This window comes from Cryptomeria japonica, chromosome 1 (genome assembly GCF_030272615.1).
Source record: "Cryptomeria japonica chromosome 1, Sugi_1.0, whole genome shotgun sequence".
Taxonomy (NCBI): Eukaryota; Viridiplantae; Streptophyta; class Pinopsida; order Cupressales; family Cupressaceae; genus Cryptomeria; species Cryptomeria japonica.
This window is the reverse complement of record NC_081405.1, coordinates 475719047-475730133: the sequence shown is the minus strand read 5'-3', so window position 1 is coordinate 475730133 and position 11087 is coordinate 475719047. Positions and strand designations below refer to the sequence as shown.

General features: G+C 37.2%; 1 protein-coding gene across 1 annotated transcript; it reads left to right on the top strand.

The window, feature by feature from the left end:
- The first annotated feature begins 7330 nt into the window (after positions 1-7330).
- LOC131060651 (barwin) lies at positions 7331-8396 on the top strand. Its single transcript, XM_057993962.2, has one exon. The coding sequence runs from the start codon at positions 7448-7450 to the stop codon at positions 8075-8077; it is 630 nt and encodes a 209-aa protein (XP_057849945.2). The 5' UTR covers positions 7331-7447; the 3' UTR covers positions 8078-8396.
- Positions 8397-11087: the final 2691 nt, after the last annotated feature.

Below are 11087 nucleotides of genomic sequence, written 5' to 3'. Positions count from 1 at the left end.
AAATCTACTTATAATCTCTTAGGTCTCATAGGATGCATATCCTTAATATTCCTCATTTTACATTTATATTATCTTAGAATTAGGTTCAAACACTTATCTAGAGAGTCATTTAGAATCTATAGATCTATTATCATAAATCAATTTCCAATCAATCATTGTGCCTATATACGGTAAAATTTGGAAGATTAAACTATTATAAAATCAAGAAAGATCCAACCACATAAAACCCTAGTTCTACAATTAAGAATCCACCATACACCAATGAAGAACCTAAAACATGCAAAATTTTAAAAACATGAAAGATCATACCATTCACATGCTTAGTAGGGTTTGATCTCCATTGATCTTGCTAGATATGATTGCTCTCAGATTTTGTATTGTGAACAAGATCTCAAAAAAGAATTGTTTGTGGTTGTGTAGATGCTTGATTCCTTGATCACATGAAGATTTATTTCACTTGTTGTTAGGGATATGATCGTATTAGTTAGGGTTGATAAGGATGAAAGGATCCTCTTATATAGAGAGAGACCTTAGAAATGAAGGGATAGGATTAAGAGGTGAAAAGATAAATGGTCAGCTAGGATTAAGGGGTAGGTATAAGAAATAATAAAATATGAAAGGGTGGCTAAAGGAAAATTAAGAGATGAATGCCAAGTATCATGGGATAAAAAGATAATGAATCTATTTAAATAAATAAAAATATATTTAATTAAGAGAAGAAGTGAGACCAATTAAATAAATAAAACATTTATTTAAATGAGGAAAGGCTAGAAGAGGATTAATGAATGAATGAATTAAATGAATAATTTATTTAATTAATAGAGGACTTAAGATATAATAATTAAATAAATAAAATATTTATTTAATTAGGCTAGGACAATTTTAGGTGTCTACATTTTGCCCCCTTTTGAGACAATGCAGCTTGTCCTGTTGGCTCAAAGAAAATAAGATTAATTGATACAACATTTGCCCTAGTATGAGAGTAATATGCCCCCTCAAGAGATTGGGTGAATTTTTTTTGAAAAATTGCAAACAATCTCTCAAAAAGAAAGAAAGGCTGGAAGAAACAAGGATAAGATGACAGGTTCAGGATAATAAATATATGTTGTTGATTGAATAATTTGTCAAAGTGATTAACTCAGGCAGGTGGCCTAGTGAGGCTAGGATAAAATTAGGGCAAGAATAAACAACCATGTGATAAACATGAGCCACCAATTGGATACATTGTCAAAGTGATAGATGATGATAAGTATAAGGCTCGACTTGTTGTGAAAGGTTTCTCTCAAATTCCAGGTGTTGACTATACTGAGACCTTTGCGCCCGTAGCCAAGATGAATTCCATTCGCTTAACACTTGCTATTGTTGCAGCTCATGGTTGGGTTGTACATCAAATGGATGTGAAGAGTGCTTTTCTTCATGGTGATCTTGATGAGGAGATTTATATGGAGCAGCCACAGGGTTTCGTCCAGGATACTTCCTTGGTTTGCAGACTAAGGAAATCTCTCTATGGCCTTAAGCAGGCCCCCAGGGCTTGGTACGCCAAGATGGATTCCTTTCTTCTCTCAGCAGGGTTCACCAGGTGTCATTCCGATCCAAATGTCTACATTCTATGACAGGATGACTCTCACTTGATACTTGTGCTCTATGTTGATGATTTGATCATTACAGGGGGCACCACATCCATCATTAGCAGGGTCAAATATTCTTTGCATGACAGATTTGCTATGACTGACTTGGGTCTTTTGCACTACTTTCTCGGGATAGAGATTTCACAGTCACCTTCCGGGATTACACTATCGCAGCCCAAGTATGCTCTTGATCTACTTGCAGGCTTTCATATGGCTGATTGTAAGCCTACACCAACTCCCTTTCTTTCAGGAGTCAAGCTTGAGGCTCAGTGTTCTTCTCCACCAATTGATGCCACATTGTATCGTCAGCTTGTGGGTAGTCTCATCTACTTGACTCATACACGCCCTGATATTTCATTTGCGGTTGGCATGGTTTCTCACTTCATGTAGGAACCACATGAGCTTCATTGGAAAGACACCAAATGCATCCTTCATTACATCCAGGGTACACATCACTATGGGATTCACTATGCAGCAGGCACAAGACTTCGCTTGGTTCGTTACACAGACTCTGATTGGGCTGGCGATCTTGATGATTGTAAGTCTACTTCAAGTTACAGTTTCCACCTTGGTTCGTGCCCCATTTGTTGGTAGAGGAAGAAGCAACATTCTATTGTTCTCTCTTCGACTGATGCTGAATATCAAGGAGTTGTTAACGCAGCGACTAAGACCATTTGGCTTCAACAGATTCTCACAGAGTTTGGGTTCACCACTCCACAGCCGACAGTTCTACATTGCGACAATCAGAGTGCTATTGCAATATCGAAGAGCCTAATCTAGCACTAGCAGACCAAACACATCGAGATCCATATGCACTATATTCAAGAGCTGATTCAGGAGTAGGTCATTGATTTGCAGTACTGTCCTACAACGAAGTAGGTTGTAGACATATTCACCAAACCTTTCACCGAGAGTAAGTTCCAGCAGTTGCAAGCTCTCTTGGGGGTGCGGGATGTCTCATTAGGGGGGGTCAGCTGACTTCTCCTTCCTCTCTTATGGGGGGGCTTTTTCCTCTTTGAGGTTTTGTCCTTCTTCTTTGAGAGTCTTTTGTACATTCATCTCTCTTTTGGGGCGGAGCTTTTTCCCACTGGGTTTTCTCCCTTTCTCCGTTTGTGAGAGATTGCATTGCATAGTTTTGCTTGCATTTGCATATTGTACATGGGTACCTCTCATGGCCTAGTAGCCGAGACCCATCTTGCATTGTTGACTTGAGTCTTCATTCCCCTAAGTTGCCCTTAAGGTGGGGTGTTGGTGTGAATAAATATTCATTATGGATATTATTACACTTTACTTAAGTTAACTTAGGATTATGCATCTCTTTGTAGTTTGGATTTGAGACACTTAGGGAAGTGTGCACATAGGGATATAGCTTGTAGGAGAAATTCCACCTTTTGTGGTCTTATTTTGCTATTACACTCCACATTCGGTGCGTCATCCACCTCTCGTGGAATATTATATTATTTCTCCTACCTATCCCTAGTATTTCTTACCTACCCTTGTTTCTCATTGAGCCACATGTCACGATTGTGTGCTCGTACATCCATATGGCCTTGCCTATATAAGAAGGCCTATATTCATTATATTGGTTAATCCAGTTGATCATTTGCATATTGATGAGAATACAGTTTGTTCTTGTCATTCTTTTGTCTCTCTTTTATACTTTTCATTGTGCCCTTTATCTTGGCAAAATCTCACAAAGCTTGTAGGTCAACCAAGGTTTTTTAAGCCTAAGGTTAGTTTGGAGAGAACATTACAAAAGGAGGATATGGGGGAAGAAATTCACAAAGAGAATCAGAGCTTCAATTTGAAGGAAATAGAAAGTGTGACAAAAGGCAACCAAACATCAAAATCTCTAGATGTGCTTAAGGATTATGTGTTTAAAGGCCTAGTTAATGAAATTGTGACGTGGGGAAAGTCCAAGAAGTGTCATTCTCCATGAATGAATCTAAGGAAATAGAGTGGGGAGAGTGGAGAAGAGAGAGCTCCAAAGGTGTTGGGGATGGGAGTAGAGCTAGAATGTATTTTTGATAGAATCCTATTTGTATAGAAGAAACATGAAGGAGAGGAGAGATGAAGGAGAGTCAATTACCAATGGGGACCTACACATGCAAAACTTCTAAGAAATCAATTGGGCTTGACCATCATATTTAGACCTCCAAATGAGAGAGTTTAACTTGTTCCATCTAGATCGACTAAACTTGTAGTGTCATTTAAGGTAATGAGAAGGAGACTCAGATATTAAAGGAAGAAGTTGTCTATAGATAGTTTTGAGAGAGGATACTTGAAATTTTTTACTGTTGGATCATTTCTAATTAAGTAATTTATCATGGCAAGTAGTGGACATTAGACAATAATGTTTAACAACTACTAATTATTGGAATTTTTGGAGTAAAATCTTTTCTAAATTGGAAATCCTTAATTGAGACTTGAGTTGTTGCCATGATTTCAAATTAAATATAATGGTATCCCAAAAGTCTCAAAAAAGATGAATGTCTTTTTCAAATAGATGTTTACCTTTAAGATTTTGATATTAGCAAGAGGAACATTGTCTTACTGTTCATCAAGCAGTTCCACCAAATGGAGGAGGCAAAACTTAAGCCACGACTCAAGGTTTAATAATACAAAGATAAAAAAAATTAATTAGTTTTCCAAGCACTCCAAATGGAATTGAAAGAGGTAGAACCATGAGTTTTAAAATATAAGGGGCAAAAAGAAGCTTATCCTACTAATTTACCAAGTCTTAGGAATGGCCAATAGTTACAGATTGAATATGATGGCAAACTACGTCTTTCCAAGGAGCATCACCATCCAAGACCCTTACAATCCATTTATTTGCGAGAGAAATTCCTTAAGTATAAATACATATGATTCCCAACCCTCCTCTATCTTTTAGTTGAATGTAGTGAATTCACGAAGTGGAAGGTAAGCCTTTTTTATTTCCTCACTTAGCCCAAAGGAAGTTCTCGATTAATCAAGTCAGCTACTTATAACAATTCTTAGAGGGAAGCCAAAAATAGGAGATCTAAGCATGGCTAGCTAGGAGAATTTTGTTAGAAACTTGAATTCTTCTAGTCCTAGATAGAAATATATTGTCCAATTAAGGGAGTTTATTTTTTTAATTTTAGACAATAATCATTTCCACATTTCTTTGAGTGAGACTCGAATGCTAAAGGGGGTCCCAAGGAACCTTGTGATAATGCCATGCTTCACCTCTCATAGTTCATTAGGGATCCAAGGTGGCCAAGGGTTGGGATGTGTCATTATGAATTCAATTTTATGCATGGCCAACATAGAGCCTAACATGGTACAAAAAAGTTTCAATATGGAAAGAGTATAAGTCACTTTCTCTAATAAGTTTTTAATGGAAACCATGTTTTCAGATGTGTCATTATGAATTCAATTTTATGCATGGCCAACATAGAGCCTAACATAGTACACAAAAGTTTCAATATGGAAAGAGTATAAGTCACTTCCTCTAATGAGTTTTTAATGTAAAACATGTTTTCATCTACAAAATGAGAGTTAAGTACTCACTTTCCGGAAGTTCGATACCTTAAATTAGGCCATTGGCGAGTGCATGTTGAAAATGATATCTAAGAGCATCGACAACAAGGACACAAAGAAAAGGTGCAAGGATACAACCTTGGTGAATGGATTTTTGTAAGGGGAATCCAAGAGAGTGAACACCATTAGCTATCTCTCTACCATTCATATCCATAAATAACATGTTAATTTGTTCACAATTTTTTGGGCTAAATCCAAGCAATTTTAACATTTTAAGATTGAAGGGCCAACAAAAGCACTCGTAGGATTTATCAAAGTTAAGATTTATAATAAGAGCATCCTAAGTAGATTGTTGAACCCATTAAATTGCTTCCCATGTGAGAACCAAGTTGTTTAAGATAATTCTTCCTCCTAAGAATTATCTGCTCTAGACAAACAATAGCTTGATCTGGATGTACTTAATTCTTCATGCCAATAGTTTAGCAATGATTTTATATGTTGAAGTGTTGAGGAGGGTTATAGGTCATTGTCCATTAATGGTATCCTCATCTTTACCTTTGTAAATAAGCTTGATCAACCCTTTCTTAATTATATTTTCTTACGATCTTCAATAACAATTTATTCAAGAAAAACTTTATAAAAATCCTCTTGAATGTGGGGCCAAAGAGCTTTGTAAAATTCCATCAAAAGCCCATCAATTCTTAGGCCTTTTTTCAAAGTCCATACACTAAAGGGCTTCATCAATTTCATCTATTGAAAACACGTGGTTGAGAAGCTTGCCATATTCTTGATCTATTTTCATTTGGATACAACCAACAACATCCTCAAGAATAGAGAGAAGAATGTCATTGTAGAGGGGGAAATAGTGAACCACGTTGACAAGCGAATATCAACCTCTTAGGGACTCACTAATCGACCTCTCCACTCAAGATGAGTACAAAGCCAAAGGCTATCAAGTACCCCATAGATAGCACAATATAGATCGCAGAGGCTTCCTAACATCCTCTACCAACTCTTTGCCTAAGGACGAACATGTAGACTTTCATGACAATGCGACATGCTAGCATCCCATACAGACAGAGTATGGGGTTCCATACAAAGAGCTCAAAGTGACATATATGTGCTCTAGATAAAGTAAAACTAGGTGAATGTACAATAAAAAGTAAAAAATGACAATAGATATTAAAGAAGATAAATGAAAGAGAGAAAGGAAATGATCTCATAAGAGATCTATTCATGTAGGTTGGCTTGTCGAGGATAAGAAGAAAAAATCTATTTCCAAATTACCAAATACTTTATGCAAAAGTGGTTTTAAGAATGAAATTAGTGATGCAATCACCCTTCTAAGTAGAGTAGAAGGATTGCCTATCTGAGGCACCTTTGAACCATGGATGTATGAGTTCATGAAAGTTATAAAAATAAAAACTGAAATGATTCATAGGGCCCAAGCCAATATGGTAAAATTTGGGATACCTTGGACATTCTATATGATACCTTATGTAATGTATTATTGTACTATCTAATGTACCATTTAAGAACTTAAGATGTATGAAATTAGTTATAATGATTACTAAAACCTTTCCCTTTTCTTAATTTTACCAAAATATATTTTCTCCTCGACACGTTGTGAATGAATAAACATTTTCACCCTTACACTTCATTTCTATTCAGTCCTATTAAAAAAAATATATATGTATGAAATTAGTTATAATGACTACTAATACCTTTCCCTTTTCTTAATTTTACCAAAATATATTTTCTCCTCTACACGTTGTGAATGAATAAACATTTTCACCCTTACACTTCATTTCTATTCAGTCCTATTAAAAAAAATATATATTTTCTTCTCAACCTTGATGTGGATTTGGATAAGCATGGTGACGAACGAGAAGCTTGACATGCAATATTGTTCTATTTCTTTAGTCGAACGAATTCTTCTATACACGCGTGCTGCTCTCTACGTTATCATGATGACCAATTAATGACTCCATTAAAGGCCATTAAAGCAGCTGAGATAGTCCATCCATTGGATTTCAAAGAAGACCCGCATAAAACGGGCCATAAGCCACATTCAGTGACTTCAAATCTGTTCATTTAAAAAAAGAAATGGTGGGTGTGTCAGCAATTGGCACCCTTTTTTGTGACAAATCGTCATGAATCTGGATTAGTCATGTCCGCCGCCTTGGCCCACACGAGCCGCTTAACAAATCATCCTTCATAAAGCCCCCTAACCTGACTGAGCCTATAAATAGGCCTGCTCCTCCTCCTCATCTCCAATCTACAACCATTAATCATCACAACTGTAAAAGCCATCGATGGGAATGGAAACGAAGGCGTTGGCATTTTTACTGGCGGCGACACTGGCGGCGCCGCTTCTTTGCGCCGCTCAGAACTGTGGATCACAAGCGGGCGGAGTAGTGTGCAGCGATGGCGAATGCTGTAGCAAATGGGGGTGGTGCGGAACCACCGATGACCACTGTTTACCAGATCGAGGCTGCCAAAGCAACTGCCACGGTGGCGGCGGCGGCGTCGATGAAGGAGGAGGTGAACAAGCCTTCAACGTTCGATCGACATATCACGAATATTACCCAGAGAGGAATAACTGGAACCTGTACGCTGTGAGTGCGTATTGCTCTACCTGGGACGGAGGGAAGCCGCTATCGTGGAGGAAGAAGTACGGGTGGACGGCCTTTTGTGGGCCAGTGGGAGCCAGAGGACAGGCTTCGTGTGGAAAGTGCTTGAGGGTCAAGAACCGCGAGACGGGGTCACAGGCGACCGTGAGGATTGTGGATCAGTGTAGTAATGGTGGTCTGGATTTGGACATTAATGTGTTTCGGAAGTTGGATACTAATGGTCAAGGAAATGCTCGAGGGCACCTCATGGTCGATTACCAGTTTGTCAACTGTGGCGATGGAGAGAATTCTGACGGCGCTCAAGTCATGTGATACACGGATGTATCCACGTAGAAGTCATTTTGTCGGCTGCATAGACATCGTTGAATGAATGCAGATACATAAATAAAGTAAAATGTTTGGTTTGTGGTAGTGTGTTGGGTCGACCGGGTTTATGGAAGTCGACCATTTGTCCTGTTTGTGAGTTGAAGATTTGCTTTTTATTTTAGTTTCTTATGGAGTGTTGGACGGTATTTGATCGTATGGCTTTGTGATTTCAGATTTTATTGTGTGTGAATTTAATTTCATCTTTGTTAAATTTGATGGTTGGAAAAAGTTTGGAGTGAAAAATGATTTACTAATGATTTGAGAATGTTTGTGTTGAGATGGTGGATTGAATTGTCTATGGTAATAATCGTTTGTCTAGTTTAAGAAAATATGTTAACTTTGCACGGAGTATTTTGAAAATTTTTTTATGGTTTTTGTCAATGTTATATTGGCTTATAAGATCAATTGTTCAATTAGTTTGATGTGGGGCACTCGTTTTTTAGTGGATTGTCATTTTTTTCGGGATCAGTGTATGTGAATCATTAAAATTTATTTATCAAGATGTTAAAACTTTTTGGAAAAGTTAAAAGTTACAATTATTTTATTAGATTAAGAAGGAAGACAATTACAACGAGGATTATGAAAGGAGTTGTATAATAGCAAAAAAAACTCAATAACTCAATACAAGGTAGATATAATGGAAAATACATTAGAAGATAATGTTGTCTCAAGGTTGTGATATTCGTAGTTAGAAGGGTTGCTAAAGTAAGACAGTTGAACTAGTTATTAATCTTCCTTAAATCACCAACATTGAGTAGGTAAAACAAGAAGTTAGCCCAAACCAATGAAGTTGTCAACAAAGAAATAAGCCACATTAGATGGGGCAAAGCTCTACATCTATGATAGGAACCTCAAAACATCATGGAAATTTATCATCCCAATAAATTGTGATAGTCAACAAACATTACAATATTCTCTTGACATATCGACATTGTTGGACCAATTTTGTAGTCATTGACTTTAGTTTTAGGCTCAAATAAAATGAGTTGAGCTTGTAGGTCAACCAAGGTGTAATGGTGAAAAAATAGGGCTTCCACCACAAAAAGATGAAAATCACTAATTTTGCTTAGGGACCATTACATTAGGATCAAATAGGAATTTGACAGATCTAAACCTAAGAGGTCTAAATGTGAATCAAATTCCAAGGGTCTTGGATGAGCCTCTTCTTTCCCTAATTGATTTGTTAAAGATGCTGAAATTAGGGTAAATGTGTTGGAATTGAAGTAAAAACACATGAACGGTGAGCTATAGTCGTTGGATCGAGCCATGAACCTAGATTTGAGGATTGTAACAAGATTCACACCTATTCCCAAAAGGAGCTCCTGATTTGTCAAGACTGGTATGTTGGTCACTCTGGTCCTCTGCACTTTTCGTACTCCAATGGGGGATTGATTCGTCATTGTAAATAAAGCTTATTATGAAGATTGCAACTCTGTACTTGTTCCTGCACACACTAGAGAAGGGAAATAGGTTGGGAATAGGGGTTTGCATAAGTCAAACCCCAGTTTAGGAATTAACCTTGAATGAAATATTACAGATAAATAAATAATGGAAAGATATACTGTCAGATTTGCAATGACCGATAATGATGCTTTTCTTCTTGAATGTAATCACATATGTTGTAAGAAATGGCATAACATAACAAAACCCTAATCGCACACATGCTTGCATATGAATGATGTAATTCGCTCCACAATGGTTGAATGAAGGAAATGCAGGCTTGAAGATCTCTAAAAATGCTTGATGATGAACACTTCAATGCTTGAATTCTTTAGGTAGAATGCTTATGATGCTTGAATGAAATTAAGTTGATCAAATGCCTTTATATATGAGATCTTAGGTCAATTTACCAATTAGGCTGACCTCCAATAGTCACATAGAGCCACCAATTTCATTTCTCGTTTGGGTGGTAGGTCACACCCTCCCCCTAAAAATTGGGTCCCAATCCTCCTCAATTAGGGATCTTAAATTGGCCCCAAGGAGGAGGAGATAGCCCCAAAGGATCATTTGGTAGGTGTACGTGGCATAAAAATTGGAGTTAAGGCATTGAACGAACCCAAATAGGAGATGAGGGGGAGACACACTAAAGTAGGGACACAAACATGAGGTGTAAATTGGCCCAGTGACAATTTACAATGCTACACAAGGGTTTTAAAAGCTTAGGGTTAGTTTAGATAGAAGATTACAAAAGGAGGATATTGGGGGTATAAATTCATAGTAATAATCAGAGCTTCAATTTGAAGGGAATAGAAAGTGTGAGAGAAGGTAACTAGATATCAGAATCTCTAGATATGCCTAAGGATAATGTGTTTTAAGGTCTAGTTGACGACATTGTGGTGAGGGGAAAGTCCAAGAAGTGTCATTATCAAAGATCAAACCTAGGGAAAAAGAGAAGGGAGAGTGGAGGAGAGGAAGTTCCAAAGGTGTTAGGCATGGGAGCAAAGCTAGAAGGCATGTTTGATAGACTCCTTTTTTTGCATAGAAGGGACATGAAGGAGAGAGAGAGAGAGAGAGAGAGAGAGAGAGAGAGAGAGAGAGAGAGAGAGAGAGAGAGAGAGAGAGAGAGAGAAAAGTCAATCACCAATAGAGACTTTAACATGTAGAAATTCCAAGAAATTAATTAGGCTTGAGTAGCAAATTTGGACCTCCAAATAAGAGAGTCTAACTTGTCCCATCTAGATTAGCTACACTTGTAGTATAATTTGAGGTTATGACAACAAGACAAGGATATAAAAGGAGGGAGTTGTCTATAGATAGTTTTGAGAAGAAATAATTGAAGGTTTTGATTCTTGGATCATTTCCAATCTTGAAGGAATTTATCCTAGCAAGTGACAAACAACAAATAATAAAGTTTGAGAGGTAGATAATTATTGGACTTTTTCAAGTATAGTATTGTTTGAATGGGAAAGCCCAAATTGAAATGTAAGTTGTTGAAATTATTTCTAGTCAAATATAA

Coding starts and splice junctions, on each gene's coding strand:
- LOC131060651 (XM_057993962.2), top strand. CDS start 7,448: ATGGGAATGGAAACGAAGGCGTTGGCATTTTTACTGGCGGCGACACTG.